At 47.1% G+C, this 25,366-nt stretch overlaps 1 protein-coding gene across 5 annotated transcripts in view; it reads right to left on the reverse strand.

Annotated features, from left to right (window-relative positions):
• Positions 1-25,366, reverse strand: part of BCL11A (BAF chromatin remodeling complex subunit BCL11A) — a 71,032-nt gene that overhangs the window by 42,757 nt on the left and 2,909 nt on the right. For all 5 annotated transcript variants that reach the window (XM_015622598.1, XM_033513172.1, XM_015622597.2 and 2 more), the window contains exon 2: positions 21,734-22,063. In XM_015622598.1, the coding sequence (XP_015478084.1) occupies positions 21,734-22,063 (330 nt within the window). The remainder of the gene's footprint in view (positions 1-21,733; positions 22,064-25,366) is intronic.

Below are 25,366 nucleotides of genomic sequence, written 5' to 3' on the forward strand. Positions count from 1 at the left end.
CTCTGCACTACAGCATTTGGACAGACACAAGATAAGCACCAGTTTGGTGCCTGCGCCTGCCAGCTGGTCACATACAAACACTCTCCATCTCAACATGCTTTGACTAATAGGGACATGGCCCGGCACTCAGCTGGGGATGCAGGTGCCCATGCTCCAAGAGATGGTGTTTTAGGTACAAAAATGATGTTGAGATCCTCCAAGCAGAGGCAGAGGGGAAGACCAGCTAGGGCTGTCCACCCTCACCAGTGCCAGATTACATTTCCACGGCAGCTGCTCCCTTTGTCTACACCCCGTAAAGCCAAACCAGCCTAAAAATTAATTTAATCTGCTGTAAACCCAAGTGTCAAGCACTTAGATGGCAGCTAAAAGCGCCACTCTCAGATAACCGAGTGACACCGGCTAATAATAGCCTGTGCATGAGGGGAGCGGGAGCGGACATTTTGTGTAACCAAAGAGGAACCCGCGCCTGGGAACAGCCCGCGCCGGCCGGTCCCAGCCCCGCCAGCAGCGCCCGAGCCCACCCGGCCTCTCCTGTGATTAGCTGCACTAATACCACCCTGACCTCTCTTTCAAGCTCAGAGGCAACAATAGTCCTGGCTTTTGTTAGCGGGGAGAACAAAATGCCACCTTTTACAGCTCTGCAATCATAGCTGCTTCACTTTTCATCTCCCAGAGGCTCTGCACCAGACCTTGCTCACCGGGGAGGATGGTTAACCCTTGCTGGGCAGCCGGCCACAGCAGGAGGGAGGGGTGGTTCCAGGGTCCCTGCAGGCTCCGCTTCTCCCACATCCCTTCATTTGCACGGGAGACACCAAGCAAGCCCTCTCTGGTGAAGGATGCAGGTGTGAAACAGGGCTCTTCTCTGCCTGACATTGCCATAGGCAGGAAGGACCTGAAGGCCACTTCAACCCCTGAGCTGCACCGAGAAGTCACCAAAATCCATGCTGAGCTCTCCCCCCTCACTCTGCCCTTGAGAACTGCCTTAAACATAGCCATTGACCAGGAAATGGTGTAAATCAGCTGATCTTCTTTTGTCCAAATGTAAGAAGAGCAGCTTAGAAACAATGGAGAGTGTTTTCCAGAGCAGCACTTCCCAAAGCTCAGGAGCTTACCCAGGGATGTGGAACGAGGTGCTGATGTGAATGTGTCTTTGGGTTTGCATGCAAGGCTCTTCCCAAAAGAAGAGGATGGATGCTCAGAGGTGCTCGCTTCCCACTGCCCATGGGCTGGAGCAGGGCTCGCCCAGGACTTGGAAAAGACCAACCCTCATTCATTTTGGGATTTCTGAGGGACTAGGGCACCTCATCTGCCCCCACACCCCCCTCTCTCTCCTTCTTCTCAACAAGGGCTACAAGGAGCACGGGGAGCTTTCTCCAGGGGCGTGCAAGGGTCTTGGATGCACAGCTGACTGCACGTGTCAGTTATGCTCCAAATGGGTTGTCACAGGTCAAGGTTCTGCAGGCAGCAAGAGCAAATGCTATTTTTAGACAGGATAAGGTCACGGTGCTTTTAGAGACAGTGAGGTCTACAATAAAACCTATTGATCAGTCTCTGGAACTAGCGCTCCGGAGAGACGCCTAAATTGAAACAAAAATTGCCTGGCCGTTTTCTCTATAGACTTGGTGGGTAAAAGCTTGTTGGAGTCTTTCAGGAGATAAAATAAGTAAGAAGAACCTACATACAGACCACAGTTGTCCATTTAAGTGGATGCACAGGGGGGGAAAAAGGGAAAGTGAGACCTATGGGAGAGAACGGTGGGAAGCTCCAAGCATCCTTCTGCCATAGTGACAAGCCAGCTCTCCCAAGGGTGAAGGCCATCCTTACCATGCCCTGACTCCACTCCCCACAGCCCAGGTGTAAAGGCACTGCAGCAAACCTGACTTTTAAGAGAATTAATGCTTCACTTGCATCTTGGAAGCCTCTTGAAAGCATTAATCACTGGGATCCCTGACAGCACATGCACATTCACCATCACTGGAAGTGCTCAAGGCCTGGCTGAATCAGGCTCTGAGCAACCTGGTCTAGTGGAAGGTGACCCTGCCAGTGGCAGAGGGCTGGAACCAGATGAGTTTTGAAGTCCCTTCCAACCCATACTATTCTGATTCTCTTTGGTCATCTGTGTTTTGGCAGTGAATTTCACCCAACTGACCTGTGGAGGCCCAAAGATGAAAAACAGACCAGTATTTCAGCCAGGCAAATTATTTAACTGGATGGTTGATGCATCTCCAAGATTTTCACAACAAATTCCAAGTGTTTAGCCAGGTCACAGATAAACCAAAATGTAACCAAAAATACCACAAAGCAGTGGACTGTCACACCTTCAAGTTCAGTTCTAAGTCCACTACAGGCACATAAATCCTCTGTATCACAATTTGATCTTCATTGTATTGGAGATTTGGAACTACAGGGACGAGCATGAAACCGTGGAGTATCTTCATCCATCACCTGCCCCACTGCCACAGCCTCACTCACAAACAAAGCATGTCACAGTAAACATAATCCATGTATCACACCCTGACATGCGTGAGCCCTTAGTGAGTCCCAGCCAGAGCACCCCACCAGCCATCAGCAATTTAACAACTGATGCATTTGGAGAATATAATAATAATAATAATAATAATAATAGTAACTACAGCTAAATACTATTGAGCTGTGAAAAGCTAGTGTGTGGGTGGTGGGATACATAGTTGACTTTCTGCTCCAGACAGCAACAACTTGAGCAGAGACAGACATTCCGCTGCTCAGGTAAAAGCAGATCATGTGGGAATTAAAGCACTCCCAAGCCTGCAGTGAGGCTTGCTCACTGTCCAACTACCCAGTTAGGCTGCTGTTTAAGTTTCTGCATAATAGAGATGGTAAGATGCAAAATCTCAAGAAGTATTATCTGTTCAGTGACTGTGCTGCAGAGGAATTATAATAAAAAACATGTTTCAAAGCAGTACAGTAATTGTGATTCTGGGGAAAAAAAACAACAACAACAAAAAAAGACAAGCTGATCTTTCCAAAAAATATACTGTCACTAGAAAAGCCAAGGTAATTGTTTTTCCGTTTAGGAAATCAGGCTTGGGTTCTGTCTGGTTTCTTTATATAAAGGTCCTTAAGCTCCTACCAACACTTTTACGATTTTCTTCTTAGTGCCCTGTGACTCTAGGACAAAGTTTGAGATAAAACGATTGTAATAAATAAGGACAAAGTTATTTGGGAATTAAGGAGACTGCTGAAGGCCCTCATCTTCTTAACTGATTAAATGAATGGAGCTTTAGTGGAATATATGTCTGAGAAAATTCAAAGCTAATTTCTGTTTATAATTACTGATAGCACACGAGTATCCTTTCCAGAAAGCCTACTCTATCACCCAGAAAGCAGATGCAAATATGGGTATAAATAGGGAGTGCAATGAAGCCTGTGGCAATCCTCACATTAACTGCCATGCAGTCAGACTTCCACCCCATGTATGTGTGGGTACACACTCACACACAAAAACACACACGTGCTCCTCTGGTGATTTCTGACAGGCACCACTTGTATCCAGGCCCAACTCTGCCACCTTCTCCCAAGTTTATTTCCTAGACTCTAGTGGCTGGTAGACAAAGCTCTCTCCTAATCTGAACATAAATCACCCTAATGGGTTGAGCCCAAGCTCCCTTACACCGCTGTGCCTACCAAGAGACTCTCCTGGCTGCAGGGAAGCCACTCTGGATTTGATTTACCCCTGGGGTAACTCTGAGCACGATCTGCCCCCACAAACATTTTCTCTGTGTCTGTCTCTGCCCTTGGGTTTTGCATGAGCACAGAAGCAGGGAGGGGACCACAAACATTCCCTACTGGTGCCCAAGAGGAGCTTTTGTAACCTGCCCAGCTGCTGTTGGGCATGAAACTGAGAGGCTGGAGCAGCAGAGAGTGGCTCCCTCAGTTTGTTTAACTGCATCTGGATTTGTGGGGCTTCCAGTCCAAGGCAGCTTAAGGATCAGCACCTCCATGAAAAAAGAGCCAGGGACATGATCCTGTGTTTCCCAGAGCCACCTTCATTCCTCTCCCAGGGGACTCAGGGCACTGAAATACCCAGCTCTTTCCACAACAGGCAGGGAGAGGGAAATAAACCCCCAAAGTTTTAATTTTTGTCTTTTCCATTTATTTTTGAATTAGCATTCAGCGTCTGCCGCCGTGACACGGATAGCTAAAAATGTGTGTGCGGATATGTCATCTATGAACAAAGTGGCTCATGTTTGTTCTTTATTATTTAGGAAATGCACATTAATTACTGCAGATTTTCTCCTATACATCTACTGTATCTCAGACAGAATTGCTGAGAAGGTCTGCAGAATAAAAATGTATGGGGTAATTAAATGGATATTTATAATTAGAACTTAATAATTTGCATCAGGGACAAATGAGCTCTGATTTCAATCTGTAGTGCATTTAGATTAGCCTGAAGATAGTGTAATTTGATGTTTTATAGTCCTCCTCTCAGATTATGAAACAATACAGTGTCTTTAAAGCAGCCGTGTTTGTGTCAGGAGTGTGTTAAGAAGCAGCCGCAATGAAAATGTTTGACAACGTGAAAGCAGCCATAAATTACACGACAACTGTGTAAAAGTCGTGATGAAACAAATAAAGAGCTGACCTATAATGCATCTGGTTCAGCACCGCGCCCGGACCACTCGGCGCTCATCCCGGAGCGCATCCTTACGTGCACGGATACTTAGCGCCGAGAAAACTGTAAATTATCCCTAGTCAACAACATTGATTTTTAGTCGACGTTTCAATCAGTTTGAAGTAGAAATACTACACCGCTCCCCTGGCAGCCTCTCAGCCAGCCGGCTGCTCGGCCGGAGCCTCCTCGGGCGCAGCTCTGTTACAGCCCTATTGTTCCCACTGTACAATATTTATTGTGGGCTCTCCAGACACAGGTACTTGACCCAAAGGTCACCGCCTTGTCTCCTGGACATACGACCCACCTTTGCTAGCAATGCCTTTTGCCCAAACACGGGGAGCCCCTGCAAATCAGAGGTACAGGCCAATCTCACCCAGGGGATGTGGCACTGCACGTGCCCCCCAGACCACGGGGCTGCATCTCCCCAGGGTCAGAGGTAAAGCGAGGTGGACTCCTTACCAAGGTGTTGGTAGATGCAACCACACCTTTGCTCTCTTCCCAGCTTTGCCCAGCCACCAGCAGGGAGGAAGAGCACTGAGGCTGGGCTCTCATTCCTGCTCTGCTGCAGCTCTTGGGCCTGACCCAGGGGCTAGCCACCCCACCTGTGCCACAGCACTTGCCTCTGTCACCCTGGCCGTGCAAGGGTGTGTTCATTAACATCTCTGAGGCACTCAGGTCCTCACGTAATGGATGCTGTAAACACCTCGATCAGAAGATAACAGGGAGTCCTGTGCAGGCACTGCACACACGAGAGCTGTGCACGGGCGTAGGCAAACGCCTGGGAAAAAACACAGGGGTGCTAAGTCCCCAGGAAGCTCACCATCAAACCAGTTACAGTCTGCCACAAAACATGAGGAGCCAGGGAAGAACCAGTGTAAGGAAGGAGATTTCCAGACCCAGAGCCCTGGCACTCAGCCTTGTGGAGCCATATCCCACAGCCTCTTCCCAGCCTTTGTACTTTCCTCACACAGAGCAGAGCTCAGTGCAGTGCACATCACCAACTGCTAGCTAAGAACATGAAGGGGAACAAGAAGAGACAAGGCTGGGATTCTCAAACCATGGCAGCATGTGATATTCTCAGCCACCTCAAAAACTAGGACTTGCAGACCTGGATGCCCACATGGAGCAAGGTGCTCAGGCAAAGCTTAAACTAACAGAGGCCATCCCTACATGTGTCCACTTTCCAAGCTATGTGACATAAAGCCTCTAATGCCAAGCAAACCTCGTAATTCCCAGCAAGGCATGATGCTGGAAACATGCTGAAGGGACAGAGAACAGGCAGGTGACCCAACCCACCCCAACCTACCCTTCACACCTCTGAAAACACTGCCCTTTGCAGCGGGGGGAGCCCGTGTTTTCCCAGCTATGCCCCTTCCGAGCATTTTGAAATCCACCGTCCATCAGCATGATGGGAAACAAGGCGTCGAGCTCTTCCTTTGAGGAGTTTCTTGTTTGACCAGAGTACAGGTTATTCAAATCAGCCAGAGTGAAACGCAGTTAAGCTGCTGTTTGTTCCAGCACGATGAGACTGGCCTGTTAAAAAGCAAAAATGTCAGGATGTTACAGGCTCAGCCTCCTGCCAGGACTGGTAAGTAGCTGAACAACTGTCAGAAACAGCATAATCGGAAACAACAAAAAAAATAAAAATACCCAAAACAACCATGAATGCAGATTGTGTTTCCAAGTCACAGGCGCTCTGGGGCCACCCACACCCCCAGCCAGGCACCCTGGAGAAGAAGCTCTGACCTGGAGCATCCCTGCAGCCTCATGTACTACATGCCCACCACATCCACTTCTTGCAAAGCAAGGAACTTTAAGTAAAAACAACGGTGACCCAGTAAAGAGCTCACATTTTGTCATTATTCTCACCATCACGGCATTACAAGGATTTTGTCTTTATTATCACCACCACAGCATTTTATCTATATTCTCACCACCCAACAAAGCACCTCGGCGTTGGGCATGGCCCAGCAATGTTCTGTGAGGGCTGAATAAAGGCTGCAAGTGCAGCCACCTTCACACCCAGCACGGGTCTGCACTAGGGGACCAATTTGATTTTATTTCTCATAAAGTCACTGGAATGGGTGGGGGCCCCCATGAAAAGGTGCTGTCGTGCACAAGCTGTGGACCTGCACTGGGTCTAGCCCCAGGGTTTGCTCTCCCCCAGCCAGGCAGCCAGGCAGCCTTGCAGATGCTTTTCACCCCCCAGTTTAACTCCTGCTATCTCTGAGATCTCCCAGACACACACGACCCTCCTGCTCTCATACTCTCGAGTTTAGCTTGCCTCTCAGAACAGCAACCCCTTCTTTTTTTCCTGTCCTGGGCCCTCAGGTTACTGGCACGGCGACAACTCTTTTTTTTCCCAACAGCGAGCCAGGAAAGATGATAGAACCTGCGTGCGTGGCCAAGGGACTGGTCTCAACTGGTTCAGAGGGAAAAAATGGAGCTGTGTCTTTTCCCCCCACACCCCCCTTCTTGCCTTCAGCCAAAAGACCTGGGAGCATTTGATGTACAGTCAGCAGGTATTAAAAAAAAAGAAAATTATTGAAAAGGCTGGCCGGCTCTGGAGCTGTGACACTCTCTCATCAAACTCTGGACTTCAGCCAAGTTCATCTGTTAATGGAGAGCCACAGCCAGGGCCTCTCCCCACCACCACCCCCTCGCTCCCTCCTCTACCTCTTCCTCCCTCCTAAAAAACTAGACATCGATTATGTCTGTGCTTTTCCCTTTCTATTCAAGATAAACAAAGTGCTTCAAGTTCAGGGCACACCCTGGGACCCTTGACAAAGCAATCTATCATCCTGTCTGCTAAACCAGTCTGGCCACACCACCGCCGAGGAGACTAATGCTTCCAGTGTACAATTTTCCCTTTGTGCTGCTGCCCTATTACTAGTAACCTCTTTTCTTCCCTACCTTCCCAGGAGCAGATGTGCTTGACCACTTTGCCTAAGCCCCTCCTGGCAAAGGCATTTTTTGCTGAAAGCAACCTCAAGAATTAAGAAAAAAAAAAAAGAACTGAGCCCCCGCCTGCCCCCTCCTCTCCCCGACTCTTGTCTCTATCCCTTCGTCCACCAAAGAAACCCAGCACAGAGCTTGATTTTTTCCTTCCCCACTGAAGATTTCTTTTTAGGGAGTGAGTTCAGGTTTAAATCATATCCACTAATTCATTCTGACTTGCAATTAAATGCAAATACACTTTTATAGCCAGCATGGAGTGTATTAATTTTAACAGCAAATGACAAAATAAGAATACAGTCCCTCCAATACCAATAATGAATCGCACTATAAATCACGTTAGTGGTCACATTCATTAAAGCTTGTAAAGCTCTTGGAGATCCACGGGCGCGATGCACCACCGACCCACAGAGCAGCATCGGCTCGCCCAGACCCCACTGCTCGCACCCAAATGCCCCAAACCCCAACTGGGGGGCACAGAGAACACCCCAGCAAGTGCAGGGCACCCAAATCCTCTCCCAGTCCCTCCCAGCAGCACCACAGGGAGCTGGTGCTTCCCAGGTGAGCGGTGCCGGAGAGATTCGCAGCCCAATATTGAGGGTGGGTCTCACCACAGGGCAGAGGCATCTGGGCAACAAGGTTTAGGTTAAGGGAAGGGCCAGGCTGGGTGCTCTAAAACACAGGGCATTTACAGAAATTAATAGGAAACCACAAATCATCATTTAAGGGCACTTGCTAACAGCTAGCCTGGCCTTTTCTTAATGCTCCCGGCTGCCGACAGCGCTTACCCCTTCCCCAGGTCTACAGAGCGCTCCATTTGCTTGCCAGCACTAAGATCCTCTGCACCGTTTATTAGCCAACATGGGGGAAAGTGAGGGTTTTCTGCCTCCTTTGTTTTGTTAGGACAGCTGTGTGCCATTCCCACCCCCTCCCACCCATCCTCTCCTAAAGAAATAATTAAATCCAATTAGGACCAGAAAGTAATTTACATTTTGGTTCTGTGTAAGATGGGGAGGTGGGGGAAGGAAAAAAAAAAAAAAATCCCATAAAACACGTTGTGATGAAATTTCATTCATTTGCTACTTATTTGTCTGCTTTTGCTTTTGAGGACAGCTCAGGCTGCATTTTCCTTCTTTAAAGGCTGTACATTTTGGTGCGTGGACCGAGCGGGAAGCACAGAAGATGGAAGAGAGAAAACTTGTTCCCATTCCCTGCTCTGTGAACAAGACAGTTCTGCTGGGCAGCCCATCCTGCTCCTGCTCCTGCTCCTGCTCCTGCTCCTGCTCCTGCTCCTGCTCCTCCCCTTGCCGTGCCGGGGGCTCCTCTGCCGCGGTTTACTGATTTACAGAACCTTGGTATGTGAATGGCAAAAATTCCTTGGCATAAGTATATGTTTGCTGATCACATTTCAGATCATGTGTTGTTCATTATTATGACTTGCTCAGAAACAGTTTTGCTACAGTTATGTGGGTTTGTGCCTTGGATATTTTTTCCTCTTTTAGTACATTGAAAACATCATGGCAGGGGGGGAAAAGCAAATGAGAAAATGTTTTTGTGTCTACACTACCTCAAAAGTCTATTTTAAAAAATTACGGAAAGGAATACAAAATATTCCAGGACTGGGAAGCAAGAGGGAAAGGAAATGAGAGTAACAAATCATTTCTTAAAGATCAATGTGATGTCAAATTTTCATTTTTTGGAATATTTTCCTTTGGATGGGGATGGAATTATAGGTGGATTTGATATTTATACACTTCTGAAAACTCTAAAAAATATATCCAGCCCAGCTGATGCATTGATTTTAATTTGGTGCATTATTTAAGCATAGAATAGAAGATCATTTTGCCAGGCAAGGCACCAGTGTCAGGACCTTGTGTAGCACAGGGCAGCAAGTCCAGGACACACTGATTTCTAAAAATACTCCCCCCTTGCCTTCTGCAGAGAACTTTTTTCCAGACTTCACATTCTGGCAATTAGAAAAGCAAATAAGTCATCACTCCAGAAAAAATAAGTTTCCAAACAACGCCACTGTTTTGCTTTCACCTGTGTTGTAAAACTCCAATTAATTCCAGAGTTTGCTCTGAACTTCTCCAGCGATTTACCTCCATCACTGCTCATGGGAGATGGTCCACCTGGCTTTCCCCTCACCACACAGGTCTCACCTGGGCACTCTCTCCTCTCCGCACCCGGCGCAAAACACGAACGTTTACTTTTTTGTCATTTTCATATAGTAAATTATCCATTAGATTTCAACATATCTTACTAAAGCAATTACATCAAGAAAATGATAGCGCGTGTGGAATCAATTATGCATGCACTTGGCCAGCGACCAAAGGCTATGAAGTCGGAGAGGGCAGAATCGTTCGACACACACAAATAAAAAGCCCCTGGATCTCGCAGATGGACCCCATCAGTTCATCTTACTGCTGAAAAAGTTCATGCACTTAATAATTTATTTGTGTTCTGGATACTGTTTCCCAGCTGAATATTAACAACTTTGAACTGCACCATGCTTTTAGCGTGGTATGGGTGGAAGTCATGGAAGGGCAGGAGCAGGTCTCCTCCGAGGTTAAAATTATACTTCTGTTCCTTCCAGAATGGTCCTTTTCCCTCTCCGTTTATTTTCTTTCATTAAGCAGTTCCTTTAATCAGGGTATCCGTTTCACCCCTCCGATTCATCTTACCCAGTGATAAACTCTCCAACCAAAGCCGAGCATCAATCACCAAGGCCGGACAACCGAAGGGATGAAGCAAGGGCCTGATCCCACAGCCAGGAATTGTGGTGCTGCTGCCGGCGTGAGGGACAGGGGACAGGGAGCAGGCCAAGCCCCAGCCAGGCAGGAGGGGCGGCGGACGGCCTCGGGCGCTGGCCGGGCACGGATGCCCGGGCAGGTTATGAGAGCTGGGCACGCTTCCAGCCAGGCTGCTCCCAGTTTCCCCTCCCAGGGTTGGATGATTAATGCCTTGCCCGGACAGGCAGGAGAAAAAGACCCTTTCCTTGTGATGAGGAAACTGGGAGACTGGAGTGGAAGAGGAGCAGTGCCAGCAGCACAATTTGCTGCCACAAGCAGGGCGCTCCCTGCCCTCTGTGCAGCGTCCCCCAAAGGCAGGGCCATCACCCCACTGCCAGCAGCAGCTCTGCAGCACGGGCAGCACAGGATGGGGCCTGGGGCACGCGCTTTCAACGCTGGGCATGCAGAGAAGGGTCCGGGCACAGCCACATCCTGCCCTGCTGTCACCTCTCCCTCCGGCCCTGGCATCTCCAGAGCACGGAAAATAATTCTTCTCTATCTACGCATGTAGAATTATTTTTTAAAGGAATGTCTCCCCCAAATGGGAACAATTTCCTTCTACACTTCCAACCAAGTGTACTTAACATTAAAAGAGAACTGATAGAACATATTTAATTACTCAAGGTTAGACTCCTAATTCCTCAATTCACTAAAGGAAACTTGGCAAGAAGATGCATCATTTTGCTGCTTTCTACTGGAGCATCTGAGGGAGAAGAGCCACTGAGGCAGCTAATACACAAAACATGATCAAAAGTGATTAACAACAGCTTCATATGCAAATTGCATTAATGAAGGAGTGCAAAGTCATCATGTAAATTAAATATGTCAAATCTCTTGGTGAACTTTCAATCTTGAGAAGAAAAAACACCGCTTTAATTTTTTTACATCATCAATTTTCCAAGATTGAAAATCTAAGAATCTTGGTGCTATAAAACAATTTTCACCTTTTTTTTCTCCTTCAGCAGCCTGACAGGCTGGCCTGATGTGTGCCGAATGCACATGTTAATAGGCCAATCAAAAATGCAAAACAATTCGCAATTACTGCAAGGACCTAATGGTCATTAGAATTTACAACTAGGTAATGAACTAAAGTCTGCCCACACCATGCATATTCATAAAGCAATTTAGCCTTTGAAGATTAAAGAAGTGCTTAAAATTCAAATGAGCTTTAGCAAATTATCAGTAAGATTCATCCAAAAAGCAAAAGGGTTTTTCTTCCTGTGATTTCCTTATTTTTTTAATGCAAAATTGTTGTATCTTCCAGACGGAGCTTCAACTAAACACAGGGCTCCGAGTCAAGCCAAAGGGGCTGGAGACAAACAGAGGCAGAAAACATTGTTATGGACTTTGTTCAGAAAACTAAGCCCTTAAGAGCCAAACCTATCTCTAAACATGGTAATTTATCAAAAGCAGCACAGACTTGCTCATAGGCAGTATTGTGTGCCGCTCTCCGAGAGCAGATTAACAAGATTTCCACCACCCTCCAAAAAAGCCTTTTTCCCCTCAAGTCACATCTTCCATGTAAACAGCAAATGTATTATAAAAACATTATTTTCATCAAAGTGCAGCAGCATTAATTTTAGGGACTCGCTGCGTTTAAAAGGGAGGGATGAAAAGATCTCGGCACCGGAGCGTGCCACTGAGAAAGTCGCTGTGCTCCCGGGGAGCGGAGCTGCAGCCGCCGAGCCAGCGGAGTTTGCGGGGGCACCGCTCAGCGCCGCCGGCCGCTCCCAAACTTGGCTCCACGAGCCTCATCCAGCCATCCCAAAGGGCACAGAGCAGGGGAGACACTTCTGCCAGGGCAGGGCAGACACTTCTGCCAGGGATCCCAGGAGGAGGCTGGGGGGGACGCGCTGGCTGCTTCCCCAGCACCCCGACTTTGAAGGATGGATGAATGTTCAAATAATTCCTATTCCCACCTCAGCAGCCTTCTCCAACCTCGTGGCTTATCCTACCTGCACCCCTGCAGAGCAAAACAGATGATGCCTGGAGCTGTGCTAATGCCCCGCTTTTTTAACATTTATTGGCCACAATAGGACCTGGTGCCGTGCAACAACCACAACAGCAAACATCTGGATTGGCCACGAGTCCCTGGTTTTAAGCAATTCCCCCCCAACACCAACATTACTTCACACAGGAAGAGTCCAGGGGAGGCCAGTATGCCATGTGACAGCATAAATCAGAATTAGATTCAAAACAAAAGTTTAGAAACTACTGCCGGGCCGCCGAGCTGTTGAAGGCCAACGTCTCCCAAACCGCCTTCAAGTCATGTACCCCATTAGGAGATTTTCCCCCCACTTCTTTCTCTGTTTCCAGAGATGTAAAAACCACACTACTGGGCTCTGAGCATTCCCTAAAATAAAGCAATTAACTTATTTCCAGGCTCCTGCAAGCGATCGTGACAGCCTCCCCCCCAGCAGAAGTGGGAGCCGTGGTCCCTGACCCCCGGCCAACACAAAAGAGGCAGCCCCAGCACAATGCCTGCTGTCAGCAACTGAATTATTTTTATACAGGAATTTTTATCTCTATGGTACAAACAAGTATGTGTCTGTGCTGACTTGTTAAGCAATCCACTTGTATGTAGAATAAGATTTTTTTTTCCCTGCTACCAGTCACACAGCTCTAAGATCAGAAGAAATACATACTCTTTGAAGCTCCTCAAATGTTTTAGTTAAAAGGACAGCAGTTATTTTCTGAGATCCAAGAGTATCTTTATCAGAATTTAATTTTTCCTTATTGATTTTTTTTCTAACGTAACACAAATTTAACATAGGACAGTTTATAGTTTATTACAAAATAATACAGCCTCTATCTCTTTTTCCAAATGCATCCCACTGTGTTCTAGCTCCTCAAAGAGAACAAGGCTCCCGGACTACTGTTTCTCATTGCACAACAACTCTTCCCTAACCACGAAAATCAGCATCAGGAATAGAGAAACACGGGGAAAAGCCCCTGGTCACCCTCACACTGTAAATGCTCCGTGCAGTTGCGATGCCCTGGCTGAAGAACAACAGTTTTGCTGATCTATTCTCTTACTCCACAAAGAATAAACTCAGTAGCTAAAATGCAACAAAACCCAGATGATTCATTCAATGTCTGAAAAAAAACCCAGCTGTGATGTAGGAGCAAAGTAATGCTGGGTGACAAATTAATTGTTGCAAATATTGGGGGGGGGGGGAATACAACACAACACGTTTTTATTTTTGCATTTTATACTTCCCTACCTGATAAATCAATTACGCAAACAATTAATGCAAAATTAAACTCCTTACTTCCTAAAGGAACGAGGAACTGCGATGCATAATTTTAAAAAGGTAATAGCTGTAGTAATAGCAGCAATAATAACAATAGTAATAATAATATTATTATCCACAACAACAATAATAACACCACTAAAGGCAGGGCTCTTCCTTGAGCCTTTGTTGTTCAGCAGTAATTCCACTGTTTATTTAGGCAGAGGTTTTTCTATCTGCAGCTAAGATCAAATTGTAGGTGTAATTGTACAGCATTTAGGCAAAGCAGGGGAGGGTGGAAGCAGAAAGCCCTTGGTTCTGACTGACCAGAGCTGCCCACGTCTCCCAGCACCAGCACAGCCATTCCAATTCCAGTGGGAACCCTGCACCCTCTGAAGCACCCTGACAACGCCTACCTGCAAGGGCAGGAAAGCAGCACCGCTTCTCCTGACAGCTATTTCCCAGGGATACTGAGCCTCCCTGCCTCCTCAGCAATGCAGTTATTTGGGTTTTGCTCTTGCCCCGCTCTCGGTGTCTCAGCTATTTAGTGTGAAACACAAAAATCTGAGCTCTGTACCCACCAGATGGGGAAGTGATGGGATTTTTTTTTTTTAACAGCAACCTGTTCAGGTAAAAAGTTCCAGTAGAATTGCAGCAGGCAAACGGGGAGAGGTCTCCGGGGAAAGCAGAGGGAAGAAACACTTTTGGTGCACTGTCTGCAAACCCAGAATTCAGCAGCTTTTTTTGGCAGCCAATTTGTTTCAAGTGTTTTGTTTCAGGGAACGTATGTATTTTTCTTTGTGCATTTTGTGGATTTACTACAACCGCTCCTGACAGCTGTTGATTCAGTTAAATGAGCACATTATTAAAAATCCTCGAACACAACCACACTGAAAAACAGACACCTTTGGATGGAGCTGAAGATCTGAACACACAAGAAGAAGATGCAAATGAAACCTCTGCGAGGAGGATGTACAGCCTGGGCCATGCCCAAGCCAGGGGGCAAAAGGGGCTCCAGCCCCTGTTTGTGGTGGCTCTGTTTTCTTTGTTTCAACCAGACCCAGATGCTAAAAAAAGAATGAAAAACAATGCCAACAATCCCAAGTACAAAAAAAAAATAAATGTTTGCTAATACTTGAAAAAATTACATCCCCCAGCGGGCTGAAGTTAATGTGCTTCAAATAATTCTGCACCGTGCCCCGTACTTTGTCTTCTCTCATTACTTACTATCCAATTTTGCAGAGGAAGGACACCTATTCAGAATGAGGAGGGAAAGGAGAGGATGTTTTCATTTTGCTTTAGATCAAAGGCAAACAAGAATGCAAACTGTGGCATATTGAGTATTTTTTTCCACCGCTGTCATTCACACTGGGCTATCGAAGTTTCATACAATTCCCCAGCCCGGCTGCATATTAAGCTGGCTGTGTACAGCTTTATTATAGCGTGGTGCTGAGGAAACATTAATATTCCTGTGTTGCATCTGACAGGACATTTACATGCGCCCATCTGAGCTCACACCTGAGAGCTGCTCCAAGGTACAGTAGCTGTGCTCCGATTGTAAAGGCAAATGAAGAACACAAATTCCCTGCTGGGATCGGGGCTGACCTCGCCACACCCCACACCGCAAACCTTTCCCTCACCAACCCCAGGCAATGCCACCTCCGAATGAAGAATGAGCCACCAAGTTACCAGCCTCGGTGATAGAAGAGCAAAAAAAACCTTGCTGAAATATTTTAAAGATGCACAGCGAGTGCAGCTGGCCAATAAAGGTTGGAAAACAAACTGGCTGAACCCCGTGTGGGATGCGTTGCATACTAAACCTGATTAGAGAGATGGGGAGGATGTTTATGGGCTTTAAAATGCGTTTGGCATTAACACAGGAAGGTTTGAATAATGTGAGCGCTCGGTCTGCTCATCCAGAGGAGTCCACAGCCACTGGTCCAGCTCCTGCAAGAGTTTGATCCACATCTGGCAGAGCAAAGCACACCCAAGATGGGGGCCCTCCAGAGCGAACTGTGTTTCATGGAAATTCATTATCAGATCATCCCAACCGCTTGGGTGGTTTGTGGGTCCATTAATGTGCCTGTTATTCTTAAAAGTAAGCCATAAATCACAGCAATCCATGCACTGGTGTCTACCTACATGGGCCCAAACCTGCTACGCCCGACGTCACCAGGCGTCAGGCTGGAGCTACTGTCTGTGTACACAGTGAGACAAAATTATGTTCGTTAGCCCAAGGGAAAAACAACAAAAAAAATCCACTCAATGGTTAATTTTAGGGCCATGCTACCAGTACAAACATCAGCCTTAACACATTGAAATACATGGACTTGCCGTGTTTTACGGACTTGTGCAATACCCCAGTAGCTGACACATAAAACGGAGCGCTCCCGGATGGAAGCTGCGTTCGAATCCCTGCCACCGGGAGAAGACAACTTCCTTGGACTCGCGACATCCCTGGCAGCATCGTGACCCGAACAAAATCACAACCAGCAGAAAGGTAACGAGAGATCCTCAGCGATTAGCTAAAAAAAAAACCACAACAAAACACAAGTGGCACTGTGCCAGGCCATGTCCAGCTTGATGCTAAATGCCTTTTATTGCACAAAGCTAGTACTGGTGGATATAAAAACAGGCCGAAGCTTGAAGGGAATTTTGTCCGAAAAAATTCCCGTAATGAGGATGCGTGCAGGCAAACAACTGGAGGCTCTGCTCCCGTTGCCTGACGGTGCCTCGCAAGCCTCTTTAATCGTCTTTATTATTTGAATGAAACAAGAAAGAGCTCGTGGGCTGAGGGTTGCATATACAAAACGGGGTGATGCTAATAGGCCTCCTCCTCTTTAAAAGAGGCATTACCAAATTATGGGAATGTTTAGGGAAGACTTTTCTTCTCCCACCGGGCTAATTAGAAGGTGTTTAATTTACTCTCTGCCTCAGTTTCCGTCACCCAGCATTCGTTGCTGGGGCTCTCCGCACAGAACCTTGCGTTTATTACAGCGCATGATTTTCAAAGCTTTCGGCACGTGATGCCAACGTGCACCTTTCAAAATCTGTATGGAGCTTAAGGTGTGCCAGGCTGCCTCTTGAACCACCAGCATTTCAGATGCAGTGATGCTTCTGCTCGTGGACAGCTCCACAATTCAGTGTCCCACGCAGTAGGAGAAGGAACAGAGAATATGTTACTCATCCTCTCAGAAAATGTGATTTGCAGGAAACAAAAAAAAAAACCCCACCATAAATTTTCAGGGCACCACAATACTGTGATGCTCCCCTGGAAGGCAGAGGAAAACTTTCTACCCTGCTTCTGCGCTTCGAGTGAACTCATATTTGTGTTTCCAATAAAGAGCCATTTTTACATTAACTGTCTGGAACAGCAGGGAATAGGAAAACTAACACAATCTTTACCTCGTACAAAGGATGATACTGGTGTCACGTGCTTGCTTCTTCAAAAAACGTTATTTATAAAAGGCAACGAGGAAAGCAGGGAAACTATTGACTCTTCTCTGCTATCCCTGCACGAGCAGCATTACAGCAACTTTTTGATCCCCTACATTTTTTACATTTTTCCCCCCCGAGAAGTAAATTTCACAGCCACACAGGCCACCGCCTTTAATTAAGCTTTCAAAAGTCTTCTGACAATGCCAACAATTGCAAGACACTTCTAGAGCTCAATCATGCAATCATCGTGACACTTCTATTTACAATTTGTCTTAGAAAGAGTTTCTCTGACATTGTACTTTGACAAAACAGCCAAGCTGCCGGTTCACAACCTTTCTCTGTCTTATTTACAAATACAGCTTGTACGCAGTGCTCCAAATCTCGGGAGCAGGAGCCTTTGGGTTGCACCCTCACTATTTTTTCCTGCCTGCAATATTTTACCCAGCCTGCTCTCTCTGTTTCTTTGTAGGGGGAAAGCAGGCAGAATTTGACTTCAAAATCTTCCCGCATTCCTTCTTCCCCTCCTCTATCTTTAAGCTTTCATCTTATTTTCCAGATGCAATGCTAACTATTCAGTGCAGACAGCAGTATTTTTTTTGTCTCCAGAACAAAACAAAACAAGGAATCGAAAATCACAACCTACAGAATTATAATGGCAACTACTAATAACAGCCCAAGAAAATTTCTGCTTAAAGACATTACCTCCCAAGAACTGTAATAATCAAATAGACTCAGTCTGAAATTTAGTAGGAAATGATGTTCACCTTTCCCCGACTGCAGCAGACAGAGGGATTTCTTACATTATTTTCCCACGTGTTTTATTTGAATGTCACAAGCAGCTCGAGAATATAGGATTCAAGCAGCAAAAATGACCTCCCCTCCTCCTCCCCTCTTTGTACAGTAAATACAAGATCCACGGATCCACACTCGGCTTTATACAGGGGAATTCACAGCAGCACTCCGAAGTGTTCCCCCAACTGCATCCAAGTAACATTTAAGATCCTTCTTCACCCAAGCCCCAACCTTTCATTAATTCCCTGGGATTTATACATTCAACAAACAAACCGCCAAAACCTGACACGGGCGGGCGATAAATATTTCCTCGGCTTTTCAATAAGTGAACAGCGATTTTACATTCACTGATCTCCAGATACTTCAGTTAATATTTCCCCCTATTGTAAAATACGAGAGCGGATAACTAAAGCCCTGCCGTCGCCCTCACTGCAAATCACGGGCTGCCGGTATCTGGTGGTGAGGCTTTGACATACATATTGATGAAAGCTGCCTCGTTGGACCCACACAACATATCCTATTAATTTTCAGTTAAATTTATGGCATTTCAGCTCCAGTGCTGGATCAGCATCACTCAAAATTTTATAGCAAGGCAGAGCTGTGCACAGGCAGACACCCACATGGAAGAGCCAGGTATGGACACATGCCTGCACCTATGTGGACCCCACGGCTGCTGCACAGGTTGCACACACACACACACACACACACATATATATAAATATATATGCTCCTGTCCTAATTCCTGTCTCTGGAAAACAGCAAGATAAAGAGCAGCTTAAGGACAGTTAAAACAGACAGTATTTCTCCCTGCATTTGAATGAGTCGCTGCCTCCTTCCTCCTCTGTGGATCTTTAACCATTACTTAAGGTTCTCTTTTACTGTAGCACCCCAACTTACTGACTACAAAACTGCAGACAGGGAAAAAACTGCACCCGGAGCTCACCCACAGCACCTCTGTATCCAGGGCTAACCTGGAACACCTCTTCTGGCCTCACAACTAATTTGGAACATTTTTATATTGCTAGAAAATATGTATTTTATGGTCTCGTAGCAGAAAGAATCACTTCCCCAACTTCTGTGTATTTTTCCAAAGGCGGCCTCTATCTTTTTTTTTTCCCCCTTAATTACACACTCAAATCTTGCATTTAGCATTCTTGCACAGAAATCAGATATAAACAGCTGAATTAGAAGTGTTTGAGGTTCTTTGCAGGGACCTTCCTGAAGCCTGAACTTCACAGCTCAGCCTCCAAGACCCTCACTGGAAATTTTACTGCCGGACTCCAACTACTGGCTACGAGCAATGGGTCACTCCAGCTATCACCACACTTCCTTGTGACAAGAGAGAGCTGAACCCATCCAGCTGAAAAGGGAGATGAAAGCACAAAGGGGAGGAACACTGCAAGACCTCATAACTCTTGGTGCACCTTCTCCCTTTCCCAAAGCCAGGCTGCATTTCCAACCAACAGGAAGAATCAAGGACCCCAGCGCTTCTCAGCTACAGCCCAGCCAGGGAAGTGCAGAGAACCCACATTCTTGGATCTTCCACCCATAACGGTGCGGCTGGGCACCACAGCCAGAAACCTTTGGGCAGAAGACTCCCAACAACCACAACTCCATCTCTACTCAGGACACACTCACAGCTTGCTCTATGGACCCTCCTGCACGGCACCGGGCCTCCTCCCAGTCAAGCCCACCAAGCGAGCAGAATCAGGCCCTGCCACTGTGCCCCTGTCCCCAGCCACCTCCTCCACTCAGTGAAGCATTTACAGTCAGTTAAAACCACGGCCCTTTCTGAATTAACGGCCCCGTGACGGCGCGCGAGCCCAAATCCTCCTCGCTTCGCGTCACCTGCGCCACGCGAAAGCCAGACTTGGCTCACTGAGCCTCCTGTGCCAAATGAGTGCCAGAGCAAAGCCCTCAGCTGAGGAGGTTCCTGTCCTGCAGAACTCCTTGGCGTGGCCATCCCTCCGGCCCAGGGACCTATCTGGGACCACAGGGACGACAGCATGTTTAATTCTTGCTTGACAGATACTGTGTTTTGTCTTTTGAGCGGAGCGGCGCCGTACGTAAATACTGCGTTACATCATACCGCCGCTCCTCCATATTTGGTGATTTAGTATGGCTCCAGAGCTTGGAAGACTACAAATCCCTTCCGCCAGGCTCCTGCTTCATTAATCATGCCCTACACTTCTGCTCGCTTTCCGTCAGATCGCAGGCAGCACATGGAAATGGGCACTGCCCTCTACCACTCTGGGAAAGAAACCTCACCTTTAACATCCGTGTCTGGTGGGGAATTATTGGGGGGGGGTTAAGGCTCATTCAAAATGTAGCTTAGCAGTAGGTGAGCCCGTGTTTCCCCTCAAATGTAGAGATATTGGCGTTTCGAGGAAAGACCAATTACTCTGCGGAAACAGTACATACTTGTTGACATGACGTCTGCGTGTGCACGCACATGGCTCTGCACACAGACACGTGCGCAGGCAGACACCCGTGCACCAATACGGATCTGCTGCCACCACAAAACCTCCAAAACTGCAGCTCTCCAGCACAGTTTGGCAGCCGGCTTGAAGGCCAGGGAAGGCTGCGGGAGGATCCCGCTGAACCTCCCAGTGCCTACTGCCCTATTATGGTTTAACTTTGTGGCCAAAGCAAGCCCAAGACAAGCTCCAGCACATCATGTGATGATGTACTGCGCCTCCGACAACCCCGAGCGGTCCTGTGGGCTCCCCGAAGAGAGGTACCGGCAATGCCACATCCCAAACACCACTGGAGGGGGAGTTTGAAACTGGTTCAGGCGTTCGTTGGGGTTGATACGCTGCGGTCTCGCCTTTTTCGACTGGCAGTATTGGCGTGGTTCGAAGTGATCTGAAACGCTCGCTGCAAATGGGCGGTACTTTTGTTTACTAGTAGGGTTTTAAAAGCAGAGCGTGCCTTGTTACACTCCCAGGGTTCTGGGATTGTCTTTTGCATGGTACACTTTCATTTTTTTAACCCCATTTGTGAAAATATCTGCATGGCCAATGGCTTTCTGATTATTTTTTTTTTTTTAAATTATGCTACAAAATGGAATTATTTACCCTTTTCTCTTTTTTTAAATTACATTTCATATTGTTTGTTGCACAAAACAGAACTCTGCCTTGGACATTTGTACGGCTGACATGTGGTTGTGTAAACCGCAAACAAAATCAAGATACATCTGTCAAAACCACATCAGAGACAAGAGAGAGCACAGCGAAGCATTTATCATTTGGCTGAGGAGGCAGGCTGCAGAGAGCAGCCTTTCCTGTCAAACCAACCTTTTGAAATTTCCAACATGCCCTTAAACTTTTCGAATAAGCATGTCTGTGCGCTTCAGCAACTGCCCTCTCTACTCTGGCCTGGCCAGTCGAAAATGGCATCTTAAAGTCAAGGTCGGTGGTGTCACTTTGCCATGGGGCTGTGTTTAATTACAGTCCATACGCTGACAGCCAATATGGAACCAAGGCTGGCGGATGCTCATTTAACTCTTTCACTCCTGACTTTGCCAAAGACTCAAAAGCTCCTCGCTTTCTCGCGCGGCAGCCTCAGAACCCTCCTCCCACGGCGCTCGGGCAGGCGACACCGGGAGACGGTGACTACAATGCAGGCAAATCACGAGAGTGGCCTCAAACAATACGGCCAGAAACACCGGCTGGCACGGCACGTGCCTGTTGCTCCTGCCGCTGCGCAGGCACCAGGAAACACCGCTAACCCGAGGCAGGCAGGGCATGGACACCCCGGCCGTCACGGCGAGCAGAACACACAGACACGGCAGCGCACGACTGCCAACATGCTACATTGCAACTGAAACAGAAATCAACTCGCAAACACTTCTCCTTGCTTTAATTTACCTGCTATATGTTCCTGTTTAGGGCAAATTCCTCTAGATGACGTTGATAAACAATCGTCATCCTCTGGCGTAACCTGGATGCCAACCTCCACGGGATTGGATGCTTTTTTCAGCTCACTTGGTGAGGGTGAAGGTGGCTTATCCACAGCCTTCTCTAGGCAGAGACTGCCATTGCATTGTTTCCGTTTGTGCTCAATAAAAATAAGAATGTCCCCCAACGGAAAGTTCATCTGACACTGGCCACAAGTGAGGAGGTCGTGGTCCCCTTCTGGAGCTCCCAATGTGCCATGTTCAGGTTCGTCATCAGTGAGAATGGCTTCAAGAGGTTCGGCTGCAGTTTGAGAAACAAAAGGAGAATGGTTAGAGCTCTCGGGAAAGGCACCGGGCGCAGGGGGGAGGAACGCACCGAGCCCCTTCTTCATGAATATTACACCCCGCTCCGGAGTCTGCCTGCTCCCCCCCAACCAAATCCATACAACACGGCTGTCAGCACGGCACCGAGGACAGGGATTCATCAGTTACAGGGAAGAGATTCTGCAGGAGCAGCTGTAACATGCAGAACTCGGAGGGCAAGCACCGCAACTGTCTCCGTGTTCCTACACGAGGGCACATTTCTGACTCCTTGAACGATTCGGTGCTAAAATTAAATGGATAGGCTGAAAGAATACACTGCAAAACTCTTGTGGTAATACGACAGGAAGGGAATATGGTGTTTTATTGCTGAATGTATTATTTATGTACATGAATTCAAGGCTAAAAGCACTGCACACACTCTCACACACATGGGTGTGTATCTTCCACCAGCCAGACCCACTTTCTAAAATTCAAAAATACAGTGCAGACAGAAGGTGTTCCAATACACACAGACGCTGCACGTTCCCCGTACAGGCCGTGCAGGTAACGTGTGCATGTGTGTAAAAGAGAAGAGAGGGAGAGCCAGCCTGCATGGGCACACACCCAGGCACCGACACGCAGGGCAGATACGCAGCACTCAGAACGCACGTGCAGACGTAAACGCATGGATTTGTGTCACTGTCCCCATCGGCCCATTTGCAGCTTCCAATTTAAAAAAAATCCTAAAGGCAGGAGTTATACACCCGAGGGGGGGGGGGGAGAGAAAGGGGAGGGTATGAGGCAAATAAATAAATAAATAAATAAATAAGGCAGAAAACCAAAATGATAAAAAGTAAGTGCAGCAGAAATGCCTGCGGGGTGGGGGGAGGCACCTCTCACTTTTGAGCTACTCCTTGGGATCCAAATAAACAGCAAGTTCAACACCAAGTCCACTCAGAGATACTAGCTGGGATATTTTTTAGTACTTAAGGAAATAAGGCAATCAGTCATTTTGCATTTTTTAATCCTGAAATAAGCGAATGCCTAAATTATCTTGAACATGTTAGCACTGGTGGCCTTCAGCATCTAAAAATCAGCCTGGCCAAGCAGCTGCCACATTTCCTCACAACAGTGAGAAGCGCCTTCTTTAAACTCAAAATACCTTGCCTAATGTTGTCAAAGTTGACAAATTTTCTGAATGAGCTCCAAAAAGCTTCATTATGAGGCTATTTCTGCTCACAGAATCGTCAGTGGATGCTCTAACGAGGCAGACTCGGCTCTCTTTTCTGTTGATTTTTTTTTTGTTGGTTTTTTTTATTACATTACATTTGCAGAGAAATACCTTGGCAATCTCTGTGCAGTCTCCATCCCCACTGTCTTTCACGAGGGGAAAAAAAAAATAAATAGCAGCACCGTGTCGGTGTTCCTCTGTCTGCGCAACACAACAGGCACGCTAACAGCAGCGAGCAGGAGAGAGTACTACAAATACAACCCACCTCAAAACACTGCCAGGTAATGCAAGTGAGACAGAATACAACTCCTAAACAGTTAATCAGCCTGACCTTCTTTAGTTGGCTGCCAATTTCACATTTAATGAACTTAAAGCCACAGAGAATCAAAAAATAGATTTTAATTTGACTGCACAATATTGGAACTGATTTTGATAAAGTGCAAAAATCCAGTGAACTCAGGTTAAATTTATTTCAACCCTACCTAGGCTGAATATTGAGGAGGAAGATCTGGAGTAGCTCCCAGTTGTGCTGCGTAAAATAATATTGAAAGAGCACACTACCTCGCCGTACCTCAGCTCCAACTAGGACACAGGGATCCAGTCCATCATTTCTTGCCTCTAGTACTACTTCTAATTTAACGTAAGGTCAACCACAGGAATATGAAGGTTACATTCGTATTAATAAAAACAATGTCTTAATCGCTGGGGCTTTCTTCTAAACTTCCAGACCGACAGGAGAGGAGGCACAACGTGCGTCTCACGCTCCTCGGGAAGCCGGCAGAGGAGCAGGGTGTTTCTGCGGGATTGCCGGGCATGGCGTTTTTCTCCCCAAGCCGTTCCTTGCGTTCGGACCGAAGGGAGTAAATTATTGCAGGACTAATTCCGCCGGTAGCTCGCTGCACGCCGCAGACAAAGGTATTTTGCGAATCTAACTTCGAGCTAACCGACTCTCGGCAGCAAAGAGACACAAAACCACCCGTGTTCCCCTTGCAACTGGCTTAGCGAGGAGCTCTGCATAATCATCACTCAATTATAATGTTTTCCCGCGGCCTGATTCCTTTCTGACGCTGTCACTATTATTTAGCAGGGGAAGGTAACCCGCTGCTTCCACACCAGACAGTTAAAAGTGGCACTGAACAAAAATAGACTTTGCTAAAAGTCTGTACAGACTGGGCTGATTTACAATCAAAACCAGGAAATGAAGTGGTAATTCAGAGGTTGCTGATTACACCTCCACATTTCACCTAATTAATTTTATAGGAGGCAAAGTTCTTGAAAATAACAAGATGATCAAATGTACAGATATAAAACCTGTAACCTCAACATTTTCTATGCTCTTAACGTAAATTATTGCTAATTAACAAGAATTATATACTAATGTATGAAATACGGCTGGCACTGTGTTCGCTGCAAAACATTTGGCTCCTGATGGAGGCAGAGCCAGCAAAAAAAATATGCTTTTTATTATTACTGCTACTTTTAGAACATAATATAAAATACCGGGATTACAAAGAAAAACCCAGAATACAATTCACCTGGTCTTGCCTCCGATTTGCAGGATGCATCTTTTAATTCTGGGGCAATCAAAATTCCCTGCCTGGGTCCCTAATCATCCGTCTCTATTTTTCATGCAAATTGCCCTTCCACCAACATGTCTTTTCAGCTTTCCCCCTTCGCCCTCCTACTCCCCCCTTCTTCCCCCCGTTCCCAGCCACCAAAACAACCGCACCGGCAAAAGCGGGATGGATTTTGGAGTGCCGGGAGAAAGGAGGTACTGGGGCCGATGGGGCGGGGAAGGGGGGTGCCACAGTACGGTGAGGAGAAATGCCCGCGGGGCAATGCGGATGCGCTGCTGGGGCATTTCCCCGCACCGTACCGTGAGAAGGAGGAAGGGCTGTTTAATCCCAAGTTTGTGTCTTCGGATCGTGCGGTGCAAGGAAAGGGAGACTTGGGGGTACAATGGGAACCGCCAACACGTTATGGGGAGGGAGGGGAAACCCGGGGAGGGGGAAGGCGAGCATCCCCCGCTGCCTCCCGGAGCAAGCAAACTCCGCGCAAAATTAAGAACAA

This window comes from Parus major, chromosome 3 (genome assembly GCF_001522545.3).
Source record: "Parus major isolate Abel chromosome 3, Parus_major1.1, whole genome shotgun sequence".
Lineage (NCBI taxonomy): Eukaryota > Metazoa > Chordata > Aves > Passeriformes > Paridae > Parus > Parus major.